General features: G+C 45.2%; 1 protein-coding gene across 4 annotated transcripts in view; it reads right to left on the minus strand.

The window, feature by feature from the left end:
- Positions 1 to 1,685: 1,685 nt before the first annotated feature.
- The window catches only part of hdac11 (histone deacetylase 11), a 31,693-nt gene continuing 16,326 nt past the window's right edge, over positions 1,686 to 17,052 (minus strand). For all 4 annotated transcript variants that reach the window (XM_084167753.1, XM_084167754.1, XM_084167756.1 and 1 more), the window contains exons 6-10: positions 14,891 to 14,967; positions 13,592 to 13,654; positions 11,070 to 11,166; positions 5,203 to 5,381; positions 1,686 to 4,880 (exon numbers count right to left, since the gene is read on the minus strand). In XM_084167753.1, coding sequence (XP_084023879.1) covers positions 4,614 to 4,880; positions 5,203 to 5,381; positions 11,070 to 11,166; positions 13,592 to 13,654; positions 14,891 to 14,967 — 683 coding nt within the window. In that variant the 3' untranslated portion in view covers positions 1,686 to 4,613. The remainder of the gene's footprint in view (positions 4,881 to 5,202; positions 5,382 to 11,069; positions 11,167 to 13,591; positions 13,655 to 14,890; positions 14,968 to 17,052) is intronic.

Genomic DNA, 17,052 nt, shown 5'->3' on the forward strand with positions numbered 1-17,052 from the left:
CCGAATTTTGAACTGTGTATATCATACGAATTTTGCAATTCATGTGATATGTTATGAATCCAACTTGCTCAATATGTTACCAATTTGTTGTGCTTAAGATCCTGGAGTGCATCTTTAACTATAAGTTAATGTGAAGTGTACCATATTACATATTGGATTGTTAAAAGACAACTTCTACATTAACCTGTAGTTTACTATAGAATGGGCTGATGGTGAATAATAATAATATGCCATTTAGCAGACGCTTTTATCCAAAGTGACTTACAGTCATGTGTGCATACATTTTTTGTGTATGGGTGGTCCCGGGGATCGAACCCACTACCTTGGCGTTACAAGCGCCGTGCTCTACCAGCTGAGCTACAGAGGACTAGACATACTTGGTATTCATATCCCTTAAGATATAAAAACACACTTCAATAGAAAGTTAGCAAAAAGCTCCTGCAACCATGGAGAGGTAAATACCTGTCTATTTGTGGAACAATCACCCTGATGAACAGTTTAGTCATATCACAGTTTACGTCTTGACTTATGGCGCTGCCTACTCCAGACAAAGTTATTTTTTCAATTATGTGAAAAAAATAAAATAATAATAATAATTTATTTGGAACGCTAAGCCAGACAAAATTAAACATGCCTATTTATATAATGAATATCATTTTGTGGGGGAAGAAATGATTAAATATTAAACAATTAAACCTCTCATCTAAAGCTTCACTCATACATAAATTAAACCCCAACTGGTTCTTCAGTAAATTACTAAGAAAGGCTTTGTTCAAAAATGGCCTTTTTGCCTTTATACAGATTACAACTTCTTATTTTTGGTTAATTGAAAATGAAACCTTGCTCAAAGTATCGCCCTTTCTTAAACAAGCCATACAAAGCTGGTTACAATTTCAATTTTATCCTCCAGAAAATACAGAACAAATACTACAACAAATATTATGGTTAAACTCAAATATACTGATCGATCAAAATAAATATAAATCTTTATGGAAATTTAAACAAAAATATGATTTATATTTATTAATGAAATAATGAATAGAAATGGTGGAGTTGTCACACATGCAGCTATCAAAATTATATGGGAATGTTTGCTCAATACAAAGTTACAACCAATTGATTGCAGCATTACTGCAGAAATGGAGAAGGCAAGTGTCTGCCCTATTTTTAAAGATCAACATTGGCTGAAAAAAGATTGGCATAAATAAACAAATATATACCAGTTTCATTTGAGGACAAAATGTTGCCAGCTGTGCCATACAGGTTGGAAAATAGCTGAGAAGCCATTTTCGACGTAGTGATTCATCGGTTTATGAACTGATACACAAAACCACGCTGGATTCAACACAGATTTTTTCAATTAAAATGTTTATACAACATTCTTGCCACTAACAGAATGTTGTATATAAGTGGAATACAACAGAATGTTATATATAAGGGGAATACAACATATTTGTTATATATATATGGGGAATACAACAATCTCAGCTCTGGAGATTTTGCTGCGAAGAAACAGAATCACTAGATCATTTATTCTGGTATTGTCCCCATATAGCTTGTTTCTGGTCACAGGTTCAGGTGGTTAAAAAAATCACAACATTCATTTAAAGTTAACCCTACTAATAGCAGTGTTAGGTGATGGAAAGCCATAGCCAATCAATCAACAACATAATAAAACTCTTAGGAAAAATATTAATGTTTAATATACAATCTGTGGATACTATGAGATTAGAAAGGTTCAGAATTCATGTAAGACATCGCAGCAAAGTTGAACAATATACGGTACAGTATAAACATATAGTACATCGAAAACAGGAGAGGGGGTCTATGGAGATAGATGGGATGGGCTGGGGGTCTATGGAGATAGATGGGATGGGCTGAGAGTAGCAGGAGAGGGGGTCTATGGAGATAGATGGGATGGGCTGAGAGTAGCAGGAGAGGGGGTCTATGGAGATAGATGGGATGGGCTGGGAGTAGCAGGAGAGGGGGTCTATGTAGATAGATGGGATGGGCTGAGAGTAGCAGGAGAGGGGGTCTATGGAGATAGATGGGATGGGCTGGGGGTCTATGGAGATAGATGGGATGGGCTGGGGGTCTATGGAGATAGATGGGATGGGCTGGGGGTCTATGGAGATAGATGGGATGGGCTGGGGGTCTATGGAGATAGATGGGATGGGCTGGGGGTCTATGGAGATAGATGGGATGGGCTGGGGGTCTATGGAGATAGATGGGATGGGCTGAGAGTAGCAGGAGAGGGGGTCTATGGAGATAGATGGGATGGGCTGAGAGTAGCAGGAGAGGGGGTCTATGGAGATAGATGGGATGGGCTGAGAGTAGCAGGAGAGGGGGTCTATGGAGATAGATGGGATGGGCTGGGAGTAGCAGGAGAGGGGGTCTATGGAGATAGATGGGATGGGCTGAGAGTAGCAGGAGAGGGGGTCTATGTAGATAGATGGGATGGGCTGAGAGTAGCAGGAGAGGGGGTCTATGGAGATAGATGGGATGGGCTGAGAGTAGCAGGAGAGGGGGTCTATGGAGATAGATGGGATGGGCTGAGAGTAGCAGGAGAGGGGGTCTATGGAGATAGATGGGATGGGCTGAGAGTAGCAGGAGAGGGGGTCTATGGAGATAGATGGGATGGGCTGAGAGTAGCAGGAGAGGGGGTCTATGGAGATAGACGGGATGGGCTGAGAGTAGCAGGAGAGGGGAATCTATGGAGATAGATGGGATGGGCTGAGAGTAGCAGGAGAGGGGGTCTATGGAGATAGATGGGATGGGCTGAGAGTAGCAGGAGAGGGGGTTTATGGAGATAGATGGGATGGGCTGAGAGTAGCAGGAGAGGGGGTCTATGGAGATAGATGGGATGGGCTGAGAGTAGCAGGAGAGGGGGTCTATGGAGATAGATGGGATGGGCTGAGAGTAGCAGGAGAGGGGAATCTATGGAGATAGATGGGATGGGCTGGGAGTAGCAGGAGAGGGGGTCTATGGAGATAGATGGGATGGGCTGAGAGTAGCAGGAGAGGGGGTCTATGGAGATAGATGGGATGGGCTGGGAGTAGCAGGAGAGGGGGTCTATGGAGATAGATGGGATGGGCTGAGAGTAGCAGGAGAGGGGGTCTATGGAGATAGATGGGATGGGCTGAGAGTAGCAGGAGAGGGGGTCTATGGAGATAGATGGGATGGGCTGAGAGTAGCAGGAGAGGGGGTCTATGGAGATAGAAGGGATGGGCTGAGAGTAGCAGGAGAGGGGGTCTATGGAGATAGATGGGATGGGCTGAGAGTAGCAGGAGAGGGGGTCTATGTAGATAGATGGGATGGGCTGAGAGTAGCAGGAGAGGGGGTCTATGGAGATAGATGGGATGGGCTGGGAGTAGCAGGAGAGGGGGTCTATGGAGATAGATGGGATGGGCTGAGAGTAGCAGGAGAGGGGGTCTATGGAGAAAGATGGGATGGGCTGGGAGTAGCAGGAGAGGGGGTCTATGGAGATAGATGGGATGGGCTGAGAGTAGCAGGAGAGGGGGTCTATGGAGATAGATGGGATGGGCTGAGAGTAGCAGGAGAGGGGGTCTATGGAGATAGATGGGATGGGCTGAGAGTAGCAGGAGAGGGGGTCTATGGAGATAGATGGGATGGGCTGGGAGTAGCAGGAGAGGGGGTCTATGGAGATAGATGGGATGGGCTGAGAGTAGCAGGAGAGGGGGTCTATGGAGATAGATGGGATGGGCTGAGAGTAGCAGGAGAGGGGGTCTATGGAGATAGATGGGATGGGCTGAGAGTAGCAGGAGAGGGGGTCTATGGAGATAGATGTAAGTAGTGCACTAACTAGTAGGGAATCGGGTGTTAGGCCACGGCCCCCATGAGTTTTCCCTGACCAAACCATGTGATTAGACCAGGTAAAAGCCCTTTTTTCATAGATTGGTCCTTCAAGTCGAATATGAACTCGCAACCTAAATCAGTGGCAGTATCAAACCTTACAGGCCCCTTGGCTGAATGTAGTGCACTAAATAAGGAATAGGGTGCCATTTGGGTCATAGCCCAGGAGTTTTCCCAGACCAGGTGAAACTCTAACCCAGACATAACCAAGTTCCTGACCGTCATCAATATTAGGGGGAAATACCTTCTTTCTCCCTAGATCGGTCTTTCAAGCTGGATATGAACCAGAAACCTAAAGTCTATCTTAATGTCTAATGTCTGTGAAGTCTCTACATGGTTCAGTGTTAGTTTTAAACGCTACTGTCCACAGAATGCTGTACCTCTCTGTCTAAGACATTTACATTTTAGTCATTTAGCAGACACTCTTATCCAGAGCGAATTACAGGAGCAATTAGGGTTAAGTGCCTTGCTCAAGGGCACATCGGCAGATTTTTCACCTAGCCGGCTCGGGGATTCAAACCAGCGACCTTTCGGTTACTGGTCCAACGCTCTTAACCACTAGGCTACCTGACCAGCCCTGTCCCACTGCCTACCCCTGCCACAGTCACAGTGGGCATCAGTAAGATCGGGGGGAAGTCTGAAACGGCACTCTATTCCTGGAGCACACTATTTTTCCTCTAGTGCACTAGGGAGCCAGGAGAGGCTCTGGGCCCTAGGATCCAACTCATGTTCAGTTCCAGTCAGATGGTGTTGGGGGCTGGTCCTGGTGACACACAGGAAGGGGAGGAGTCAGAGCTGCTCATCATGAGGGTGACTCCGCCCGCACACTCCTCTGGCCCCTCCCCATCCTCGTCCCCTCCAATCAGGCCCTGGCATCGCAGGTTGATGATGGAGTCAGCGATGATACGAGCGGTCTTCTTCTGGTATCCACCAGACGTCACCATCAGGATGGAAATCCCTCTCCTCCGCGCTGCCCGGAACACTATTTCATCCCTTCTTACTATGCCCTGGAGGAGAGGAGAATTTACACCCCAGTTTGAGTCAAGACAGCCTCTAAAAAACGGTTTCATCATTTTGTCTTTGTCCTTTAATCTTAGCAATAACAACCCAAAGCTATGAGGATGAGGAAACATAACGTCATACTATGATAGAATCATTCCACACCCTTTCCCCTGAGGGCTATGTTACTACTCCTCCCCTAACCCTAACCCTTTCCCCATCTGGACAGGGGGGAGAGGTGGAGACATAACAATGAGGTCAGCTGATCTGGAGAGAAAGAAATAGTGATTACCATTACAGGGAATGGAAAAACTCCTCTACCAACACTACCTGTGGTGAGATAGCCAGTCCTCCCAGGGGGTCTCCGTCCAGGACGTCTGTCCCGGCGTTGTATACTATGATGTCAGAACGGACCTCGTTGAGAGCACCCTCCAAGTGGAGCTCTACCTTCTGGAGGTACTCATCATCCTCCGTCCCCCAGTCCAGCTCCACCTTACGCTTTATGGCTCCTGAGAGAGAGAGAGAGAAAGGTGTTCAGACAGACAGGTAGACAGACAGGTCCTCCGTCCCCCAGTCCAGCTCCACCTTACGCTTTATGGCTCCTGAGAGAGAGAGAGAAAGGTGTTCAGAGACAGGTAGACAGACAGGTCCTCCGTCCCCCAGTCCAGCTCCACCTTACGCTTTATGGCTCCTGAGAGAGAGAGAGAAAGGTGTTCAGAGACAGGTAGACAGACAGGTCCTCCGTCCCCCAGTCCAGCTCCACCTTACGCTTTATGGCTCCTGAGAGAGAGAGAGAAAGGTGTTCAGAGACAGGTAGACAGACAGGTCCTCCGTCCCCCAGTCCAGCTCCACCTTACGCTTTATGGCTCCTGAGAGAGAGAGAGAAAGGTGTTCAGAGACAGGTAGACAGACAGGTCCTCCGTCCCCCAGTCCAGCTCCACCTTACGCTTTATGGCTCCTGAGAGAGAGAGAGAAAGGTGTTCAGACAGGCAGGTAGACAGACAGGTCCTCCGTCCCCAAGTCCAGCTCCACCTTACATTTAATCGCCCCGGAAACACAAGAATGTACAGTGCATTCGGAAAGTATTCAGACCCCTTGACTTTTTCCACATTTTGTTACGTTACAGCCTTATTCTAAAATGGATTAAATCAAATAATTTCATCAATCTACACACAATACCCAATAATGACAAAGTGAAAACAGGTTTTTAGAACATTGTGCTAATTTACAAAAAAACTAAAACAGAAATACCTTATTTACATAAGTATTAAGCCCCTTTGCTATGAGACTCTAAATTGAGCTCAGGTGCTTCCTGTTTCCATTGATCATCCTTGAGATGTTTCTACAACTTGATTGGAGTCCACCTGTGGGAAATGCAATTGATTGGACATGATTTGGAAAGGCACACACCTGTCTATATAGGATCCCACAGTTGACAGCGCATGTCAGAGCAAAAACCAAGCCATTAGGTCGAAGGAATTGTCCGTAGAGCTCAGAGACAGGATTGTGTCGAGGTACAGATCTGGGGAAGGGTACCAAAACATTTCTGCATCATTGAAATTCCCCAAGAACACAGTGGCCTCCATCATTCTTAAATGTAAGAAGTTTGATGTTTTTCTGTGGAGATGGGAGAATCTTCCAGAAGGACAACCATCTCTGCAGCACTCCACCAATCAGGCCTTTATGGTAGAGTGTTGCCAGACGGAAGCCACTCCTCAGTAAAAGGCACATGACAGCCCGCTTGGAATTTTCCAAAAGGCACCTAAAGGAATCAGACCATGAGAAACAAGATTCTCTGGTCTGATGAAACCAAGATTGAACTCTTTGGCCTGAATGCCAAGCGTCACGTCTGGAGGAAACCTGGCATCATCCCTACGGTGAAGCATGGTGGTGGCAGCATCATGATGTGGGGATGTTTTTCAGCGGCAGGGACTAGGTGACTAGTCAGGATCGAGGGAAAGCTGAACGGAGCAAAGTACAGAGAGATCCTTGATGAAAACCTGCTCCAGAGCGCTCAGGACCTCAGACCGGGGTGAAGGTTCACCTTCCAACACGACAACGACCCTCAGCACACAGCCAAGACAACGCAGGAGTGGCTTCTGGACAAGTATCTGATTGTCCTTGAGTGGCCCAGCCAGAGCTCGGACTTGAACCCGATCGAACATCTCTGGAGAGACCTGAAAATAGCTGTGCAGCGACGCTCCCCATCCAACCTGACAGAGCTTGAGAGGATCTGCAGAGAAGAATGGGAGAAACTCCCCAAATACAGGTGTGCCAAGCTTGTAGCGTCATACCCAAGAGGATTCGAGGCTGTAATCGCTGCCAAAGGTGCTTCAACAAAGATCTGAGTAAAGTGTCTGAAAACCTATGTAAATGTGATATTATTACTTATGTTTCATATAAATATATATATTTACATTTGCAAAAATGTCAAAAAACCTGTTTTTGCTTTGTCATTATTGGTTATTGTGTGTAGATTGATTAGAGAAAAAAACAATAAGGCAACAAAAGGGTCTGAATACTTTCCCAATGTACTGAATACAGGTATATAGACAGACAGGTTATTAGATGTGTTCCAACTGGTCTTTCAGGACTATTAAGGTTATTAAAACCCATCATATCTGGCCCTGTGTCTCTGAATCGTGGCATTGAACGCTTTAGCAGGACTGGCCCCTCAGGGGCCCCTCAGGGGTGCGTGCTCAGTCCCCTCCTGTACTCCCTGTTCACCCACGACTGCATGGCCAGGCACGACTCCAACACCATCATTAAGTTTGCCGACGACACAACAGTGGTAGGCCTGATCACCGACAACGATGAGACAGCCTATAGGGAGGAGGTCAGAGACCTGGCCATGTGGTGCCAGGATAACAACCTCTCCCTCAACGTGATCAAGACAAAGGAGATGATTGTGAACTACAGGGAAAAAAAGAGGACTGAGCACGCCCCCATTCTCATCGATGGGGCTGTAGTGGAACAGGTTGAGAGCTTCAAGTTCCTTGGTGTCCACATCACCAACAAACTATCATGGTCCAAACACACCAAGACAGTTGTGAAGAGGGCACGACAAAGCCTATTCTACCTCAGGAGACTGAAAAGATTTGGCATGGGTCCTCAGATCCACAAAAAGTTCTACAGCTGCACCATCGAGAGCATCCTGACTGGTTGCATCACCGCCTGGTATGGCAACTGCTCGACCTCTGACCGCAAGGCACTACAGAGGGTAGTGCGTACGGCCCAGTACATCACTGGGGCAAAGCTTCCTGCCATCCAGGACCTCTATACCAGGCGGTGTCAGAGGAAGGCCCTAAAAAGTATGAAAGACTCCAGCCACCCTAGTCATAGACTGTTCTCTCTGCTACCGCACGGCAAGCGGTACTGGAGTGCCAAGTCTAGGTCCAAAAGACTTCTTAACAGCTTCTACCCCCAAGCCATAAAACTCCTGAACAGCTAATCATGGCTACCCGGACTATTTGCATATTTAAATATTGACTGGCTTTCATCAGGCTGCCCACTCAAGAGAAAGATTCAAACTTTAACTAGTGCCTGCAACCTGGTTCAGGTGACCAGTCAACCTACCAGGGTAGTTACAAACAGTACAGGAATTAAATCATCAACATGTATTGATCACATCTTTACTAATGCTGCAGAGATTTTTTTGAAGCAGTATCCAAATCCATTAGATGTAGTGATCACAATATAGTAGCCATATCTAGGAAAACCAAATTCCAAAGGCTGGGCCTAATATTGTGAATAAGAGGTCATACAATTTTGTAGCGATTTCTATGTTGTTGATGTAAAGGATATTTGTTGGTCCGTGGTGTGTAATGAGGTGCAAACAGACGCTGCACTTGACACATTTATGAAATTGCTTATTCCAGTTACTAATAAGCACGCACCCATTAAGAAAATGGCTGTCAAAACTGTTAAATCCCTGTGGATTGATGAGGAATTGAAACATTGTATGGTTGAGAGGGATGAGGCAAAAGGAATGGCAAATAAGTCTGGCTGCACAACCGATTGGCAAACGTATTGCAAATTGAGAAATCATGTGACTAACCTGAATAAAAAGAAGAAGAAACTACACTATGAAACAAAGATAAATGACATAAAGAATTATAGTAAAAAGCTTTGGAGCACCTTAAATGAAATGTTGGTAAAAAAGGCAAATTCAGCTCCATCATTCATTGAATCAGATGGCTCATTCATCACAAAACCCACTGATATTGGCAACTACTTACATTATTTTTTCATTGGCAAGATTAGCAAACATAGGCATGACATGCCAGCAACAAACGCTGACACTACACATCCAAGTATATCTGACCAAATTATGAAAGACAAGAATAGTAATTTTTGAATTCCATAAAGTGAGTGTGGAAGAGGTGAAAAAATAATTGTTGTCTATCAACAATGACAAGCCACCGGGGTCTGACAACTTGGATGGAGAATTACTGAGGATAATAGTGGACGATATAGCCACTCCTATTTGCCATATCTTCAATCTAAGCCTACTAGAAAGTGTGTGCCCTCAGGCCTGGAGGGAAGCAAACGTCATTCCGCTACCTAAGAATAGTAAAGCCCCCTTTACTGGCTCAAATAGCCCACCAATCAGCCTGTTACCAATACTTAGTAAACTATTGGGAAAAATGGTTGTTTGACCAGATGCAATGCTATTTTACAGTAAACAAAATGACAACAAACTTTCAGCACGCTTACAGAGAAGGACATTCAACAAGCACAGCGCTTACACAAATGACTGATGATTGGCTGAGAGAAATTGATGATAAAAGGGTTGTGGGGGCTGTTTTGTTAGACTTCAGTGCGGCTTTTGACATTATCGATCATAGTCTGCTGCTGGAAAAACGTATGTGTTATGGCTTTACACCACCTGCTATATTGTGGATAAAGAGTTACCTGTCTAACAGAACACAGAGTGTGTTCTTTAATGTCTAGACCCATTACTTTTTTCAACCTCTACTAATGACATGCCACTGGCTCTGAGTAAAGCCAGTGTGTCTATGTATGTGGATGACTCAACACTATACACGTCAGCTACTACAGCGACTGAAATGACTGCAACACTTAAGAAAGAGCTGCAGTTAGTTTCAGAGTGGGTGGCAAGGAATAAGTTAGTCCTAAATATGTCAAAAACTAAAAGCACTGTATCTGGGACAAATCATTCACTAAACCTCAACTAAATATTGTAATGAATAATGTGGAAATTGAACAAGTTGAGGTGACTAAACGGCTTGGAATAACCCTGGATTGTAAACTGTCATGGTCAATACATTGATACAACAGTAGCTAAGATGGGGAGAAGTCTGTCTATAATAAAGCTCTACCTTCTTAACAGCACTATCAACAAGGCAGGTCCTACAGGCCCTAGGTTTGTCACACCTGGACTACTGTTCAGCTGTGTGGTCAGGTGCCACAAAAAAGGACTTAGGAAAATTGCAATTGGCTCAGAACAAGGCAGCATGGCTGGCCCTTTGATGTACACAGAGAGCTAATATTAATAATATTCATGTTGATCTCTCCTGGCTCAAAGTGGAGGAGAGATTGACTTCATCACTACTTGTATTTATGAGAGGTATTGACATGTTGAATGCACCAAGCTGTCTGTTTGAACTACTGGCACACAGCTCAGACACCTATGCATACCCCACAAGACATGCCACCAGAGGTCTCTTCACAGTCCCCAAGTCCAGAACAGACTATGGGAGGCGCACAGTACTACATAGAGCCATGACTACATGGAACTCTATTCCACATCAGGTAACTGATGCAAGCAGTAGAATCACAATACTGTAGATATGTGGTAGTGGTGGAGTAGGGGCCTGAAGGCACACAGTGTGTTGTGAAATCTGTTATGAATGTATTATAATGTTTTTAAAATTGTATGAACTGCCTTAATTTTGCTGGACCCCAGGAAGAGTAGCTGCTGCCAAATACAAATACAAATATATCGGTTGTAGAGGGTTAGGGGTCATAGGTTAGGGGTCAGGGGTTAGGGGTCATAGGTTAGGGGTCAGGGGTTAGGGGTCAGGGGTCATAGGTTAGGGGTCATAGGTTAGGGGTCAGGGGTCATAGGTTAGGGGTCATAGGTTAGGGGTTAGGGGTCAGGGGTTAGGGGTTAGGGGTCATAGGTTAGGGGTCATAGGTTAGGGGTTAGGGGTCAGGGGTCAGGGGTGCCTTACTCTTAGCGTATCCGTCTCCAGGGTAGATGTATCGGTTGTAGACGTCCATGATGAAAACACGTCTGTCATCCAGGAAGTCACGCTCATGACCGTTCCCCTAGGCAGGAAGACGAAGTGATGTCAGAGCCAGTTTACACAGAGACCCTTTAGCATTCCTGATAGTATTCCTGATAGTATTCCTGATAGTATTCCTGATAGTATTCCTGATAGCATTCCTGATAGCATTCCTGATAGTATTCCTGATAGTATTCCTGATAGTATTCCTGATAGTATTCCTGATAGCATTCCTGATAGTATTCCTGATAGCATTCCTGATAGTATTCCTGATAGTATTCCTGATAGTATTCCTGATAGTATTCCTGATAGCATTCCTGATAGTATTCCTGATAGTATTCCTGATAGTATTCCTGATAGTATTCCTGATAGCATTCCTGATAGTATTCCTGATAGCATTCCTGATAGCATTCCTGATAGCATTCCTGATAGCATTCCTGATAGCATTCCTGATAGTATTCCTGATAGTATTCCTGATAGCATTCCTGATAGTATTCCTGATAGTATTCCTGATAGTATTATATTACCTGCTGACAGCCAGAGTGACAGCGTGAGATGAGGGCTAAATAATGCTGCCGTCCGTTCAAAGATGTTCCTGTTGAAATGATTCTCATCCCAAAGTCAATGCCTCTCCATCACTCTCCATCACTCTCCATCACTCTTCATCACTCTTCATCACTCTCCATCACTCTCCATCACTCTTCATCACTCTCCATCACTCTCCATCACTCTCCATCACTCTCCATCACTCTCCATCACTCTCCATCACTCTCCATCACTCTCCATCACTCTTCATCATTCTTCATATCCTTCCATTTCTCGATCTATTCACTAGTGTCAGGAAGCTGTCACGGCTGCTGTCACTTTTACATTACAGTGTCAGGAAGCTGTCATGGCTGCTGTCAGTTTTACATTACAGTGTCAGGAAGCTGTCATGGCTGCTGTCAGTTTTACATTACAGTGTCAGGAAGCTGTCATGGCTGCTGTCAGTTTTACATTACAGTGTCAGGAAGCTGTCATGGCTGCTGTCAGTTTTACATTACAGTGTCAGGAAGCTGTCATGGCTGCTGTCACTTTTACATTACAGTGTCAGGAAGCTGTCATGGCTGCTGTCAGTTTTACATTACAGTGTCAGGAAGCTGTCATGGCTGCTGTCAGTTTTACATTACAGTGTCAGGAAGCTGTCATGGCTGCTGTCAGTTTTACATTACAGTGTCAGGAAGCTGTCATGGCTGCTGTCAGTTTTACATTACAGTGTCAGGAAGCTGTCATGGCTGCTGTCAGTTTTACATTACAGTGTCAGGAAGCTGTCATGGCTGCTGTCAGTTTTACATTACAGTGTCAGGAAGCTGTCATGGCTGCTGTCACTTTTACATTACAGTGTCAGGAAGCTGTCATGGCTGCTGTCAGTTTTACATTACAGTGTCAGGAAGCTGTCATGGCTGCTGTCACTTTTACATTACAGTGTCAGGAAGCTGTCATGGCTGTCATCCTCCTCCTCTCCTCCCCCTCCCCCTCCCCCCACCCCACCCTATCCTCCTCCTCCCCCTCCTCCCCCCACCCTATCCTCCCCCTCCCCCCACCCCACCCCACCCTATCCTCCTCCTCCCTCCCTGGTCTGTGCTGATCAGGCTGTTTTCAGACTCATTTGTATTCCTTCATGCAGATTCAGTCTTTTGTTCTCTTCTTGAATTATTAACATAGCAGCACCTGTATGGATCTGTTCTGATCCTTAACTTTACTTCAGTCAATATCCTGATGGAATGTCATTATAGAATCAGGGCCTCTATTCCCTATACAGGGCCCATAGGGCTCTGGTTAAAAGTAGTGCATTATCTAGAGAACAGGGTGCCATTTGGGCCTCAGCCTGATTATCACAGAGCCGTATGTATTCTGGAACCTTGAGGTAACAAACATTACTAAGATAATTGGGAGGACGTGGCTCATTAGAACACAAGATGAGAGCTAAATATGCTAATCAGCAGTCCAGTCAGAATCAACTGGACTGAACATATGATCAACCTCAGAGAGAGATGAGAGGACTGAGCATCTCAATATCAACTGGACTGAACATATGATCCACCTCAGAGAGAGATGAGAGGACTGAGCATCTCAATATCAACTGGACTGAACATATGATCCACCTCAGAGAGAGATGAGAGGACTGAGCATCTCAATATCAACTGGACTGAACATATGATCCACCTCAGAGAGAGATGAGAGGACTGAGCATCTCAATATCGACTGGACTGAACATATGATCCACCTCAGAGAGAGATGAGAGGACTGTGCATCTCAATATCAACTGGACTGACTCATCTTTACTGAGGGACTACTTAGACAGTGACGCTGGTGAGTGGGCCCTAGTGAATAGGATGCTATTTGGGATGCTGAGACAGTTACAGCGACCATCTCAGGACTTCACCTGCTGATTAGACAGTCAGACAGGAAGTGACCTCACAGCTCACCTGGTGTGCATCCAGATCTATGATGGTGGCTCGGGAGATTCCCTCCACCCTCTCAAACAGAAACTAGGACAGACAGACAGACAGACAGACAGACAGACAGGAGGAGAACAGACAGACAGACAGGAGGAGAACAGACAGACAGGAGGAGAACAGACAGACAGACAGACAGACAGACAGACAGACAGACAGACAGACAGACAGACAGACAGACAGACAGACAGACAGACAGACAGGAGGAGAACAGACAGACAGACAGACAGGAGGAGAACAGACAGACGGAGAACAGACAGACAGACGGAGAACAGACAGACAGACAGACAGGAGGAGAACAGACAGACAGACAGGAGGAGGACAGACAGACAGGAGGAGAACAGACAGACAGACAGACAGACAGACAGACAGACAGACAGACAGGAGGAGAACAGACAGACAGACAGGAGGAGGACAGACAGACAGACGGAGAACAGACAGACAGACAGACAGACAGACAGGAGAACAGACAGACAGACGGAGAACAGACAGACAGACAGACGGGAGAAGGACAGACAGACAGACAGGAGGAGGACAGACAGACAGACGGAGAACAGACAGACAGACAGACAGACAGGAGGAGAACAGACAGACAGACAGGAGGAGAACAGACAGACAGGAGGAGAACAGACAGACAGACAGACAGGAGGAGAACAGACAGACAGACAGGAGGAGGACATACAGACAGACAGACAGAGAACAGACAGACAGACAGGAGGAGAACAGACAGACAGGAGGAGAACAGACAGACAGGAGGAGAACAGACAGACAGGAGGAGGACAGACAGACAGGAGGAGGACAGACAGACAGACAGACAGACAGGAAGAGAACAGACATATTACTCTTTACCTTTGTCTCTGTCATGTATGAGACATTCACATCATACATTATTGTGGAATCGTAGACACAAATCTATACTGAACAAAATATAAACAGAACATGCAACAATTTCAACGGTTTTACTGAGTTACAGTTCATATCAGGAAATTAGTCAATTGAAATAAATAAATTAGTCCCTGATCTATGGATTTCACATGACTGTTTAATCAGCTTCTTGATATGCCACACCTGTCATGTGGATGGATATTTTGGCAAAGGAAAAATGCTCAGTGACAGGGATGTAAACAAAATGATGCATCAAATTTGAGAAAATATGCTTTTTGTACATATGGAAAATATCAGGGATCTTCGATTTCAGCTCATGAAACATGGGACCAACACTTTACGTTGCGTTGATATTTTTGTTCAGTGTAGTTGCATAGTGATTACCTTTATAGCTAAGGTGATGTCAGCGTAGGCACAGAATCCTCCCCCTTTATCACTGGAGCAATGGTGGAAGCCCCCACCTGGGAGAGAGGAGAGGGGGAGAGGGGGGAGGGGGAGAGAGAGGGGTGGGAGAGAGAGGGGGGGAGAGAGGAGAGAGAGAGAGACAGAGAGAGAGACAGAGACACAGAGACACAGAGAGACAGAGAGACAGAGAGACAGAGAGACAGAGAGACACAGAGACACAGAGACACAGAGAGAGAGAGAGAGAGAGAGAGAGAGAGAGAGAGAGAGAGAGAGAGAGAGAGAGAGAGAGAGAGAGAGAGAGAGAGAGAGAGAGAGAGAGAGAGAGAGAGAGAGAGAGAGAGAGAGAGAGAGAAGTCACACATACGCCCAGGCCGTGAGCAGGCAAACAGGCCCAACCCCCACTCTTACACTAGCTCAAGCCAATGGCATGTACCAGATGCTCAGCAGGCTCTGCTCACACTTAATGGTCTGAGGCCAAACCACACGACCAACAACATTAGACACTTTATGGAACACAACACCTTCACTATCTCATCCTGGAATATCCAAGGCCTGAGGTCATCTGTCTTTGACCTAAAGAGCAGGAACCTGGACTTCACCAAAGAAAATAAAGACATTGTCATCCTACAAGAAACATGGTATAGAGGAGATGGACACACTGGTTGCCCTCTAGGTTACAGAGAGCTGGTAGTCCCTTCCACCAAACTACCAGGTGTGAAACAGGGAAGGTACTCAGGGGGTATGCTAATTTGGTATAGAGCAGACCTAACCTACTCTATTAAATTAATCAAAACAAGAACATTTTACATTTGGCTAGAAATTCAAAAGGAAATGATCTCAACAGAGAAAAATGTCCTTCTGTGTGCTCCCGATATCCCCCCACTAGAATCCACATCCTCTAATTGTTTTATATATTTCACCTTTATTTAACCAGTTGAGAACAAGTTCTCATTTACAACTGCGACCTGGCCAAGATAAAGCAAAGATAAAGCCAGCTTCTCCATCCTGGAGGAGAAATCAATCATTTCCAGACCCAGGGACACGTACTAGTCTGTGGCGACTGGACAAGAACCTGACACCCTCAGCACACAGGGGGACAAACACCTACCTGGAGGTGACAGCATTCCCTCCCCCATATGCCCCCCTAGGCACAACTACGACAACATAACCAACAAAAACGGGTCACAACTCCTGCAGCTCTGTCGCACGCTGGGTCTGTTCATAGTCAATGGTAGGCTTGGAGGGGACTCCTATGGTAGGTACACCTATAGCTCATCTCTTGGCAGTAGTACCGTAGATTACTTTATCACTGACCTCAACCCAGAGTCTCTCAGAGCGTTCACAGTCAGCCCACTGACACCCCTATCAGACCACAGCAAAATCACAGTCTACTTGAACAGAGCAATACTCAATCATGAGGCATCAAAGCCAAAGGAACTGAATAATATTAAGAAATGCTATAGATGGAAGGAAAGTAGTGTAGAAACCTACCAAAAAACAATTAGGCAGCAACAAATTCAAACCCTTTTAGACAACTTCCTGGACAAAACGTTCCACTGTAATAGTGAAGGTGTAAACTTGGCAGTAGAAAACCTAAACAGTATATTTGACCTCTCAGCTTCCCTATTAAATCTAAAAATCTCTAACAGAAAACCAAAGAAAAGCAACAACAATTAATGGTTTGATGAAGAATGAAAAAACATAAGAAAGAAATTGAGGAACCTATCCAACCAACATTTGGATAAACTCCCTTATCTACTGGGTGAAATACCACAGTGTGCCATCACAGCAGCAAGATTTGAGACCGGTTGCCACAAGAAAAGGGCAACCAGTGAAGAACAAACACCATTGTAAATACAACCCATATTTATGTTTAGTTATTTTCCCATTTGTACTTTAACTATTTGCACATCATTGCAACACTGTATATAGACATAATATGACATTTGAAATGTCTTTATTCTTTTGGAAATATTTATTGTTTATTTCACTTTTGTTTACTATCTACTTCACTTGCTTTGGCAATGTTAACATATGTTTCCCATGCCAATAAAGCCCTTCAATTGAACTGAATTGAATTGAGAGACAGAGACAGAGACAGAGACAGAGACAGAGACAGAGAGAGAGAGAGACATTTAGGG

This window comes from Coregonus lavaretus, assembly GCF_964263955.1.
Source record: "Coregonus lavaretus genome assembly, chromosome: 8".
In the NCBI taxonomy this organism is placed as follows: domain Eukaryota; kingdom Metazoa; phylum Chordata; class Actinopteri; order Salmoniformes; family Salmonidae; genus Coregonus; species Coregonus lavaretus.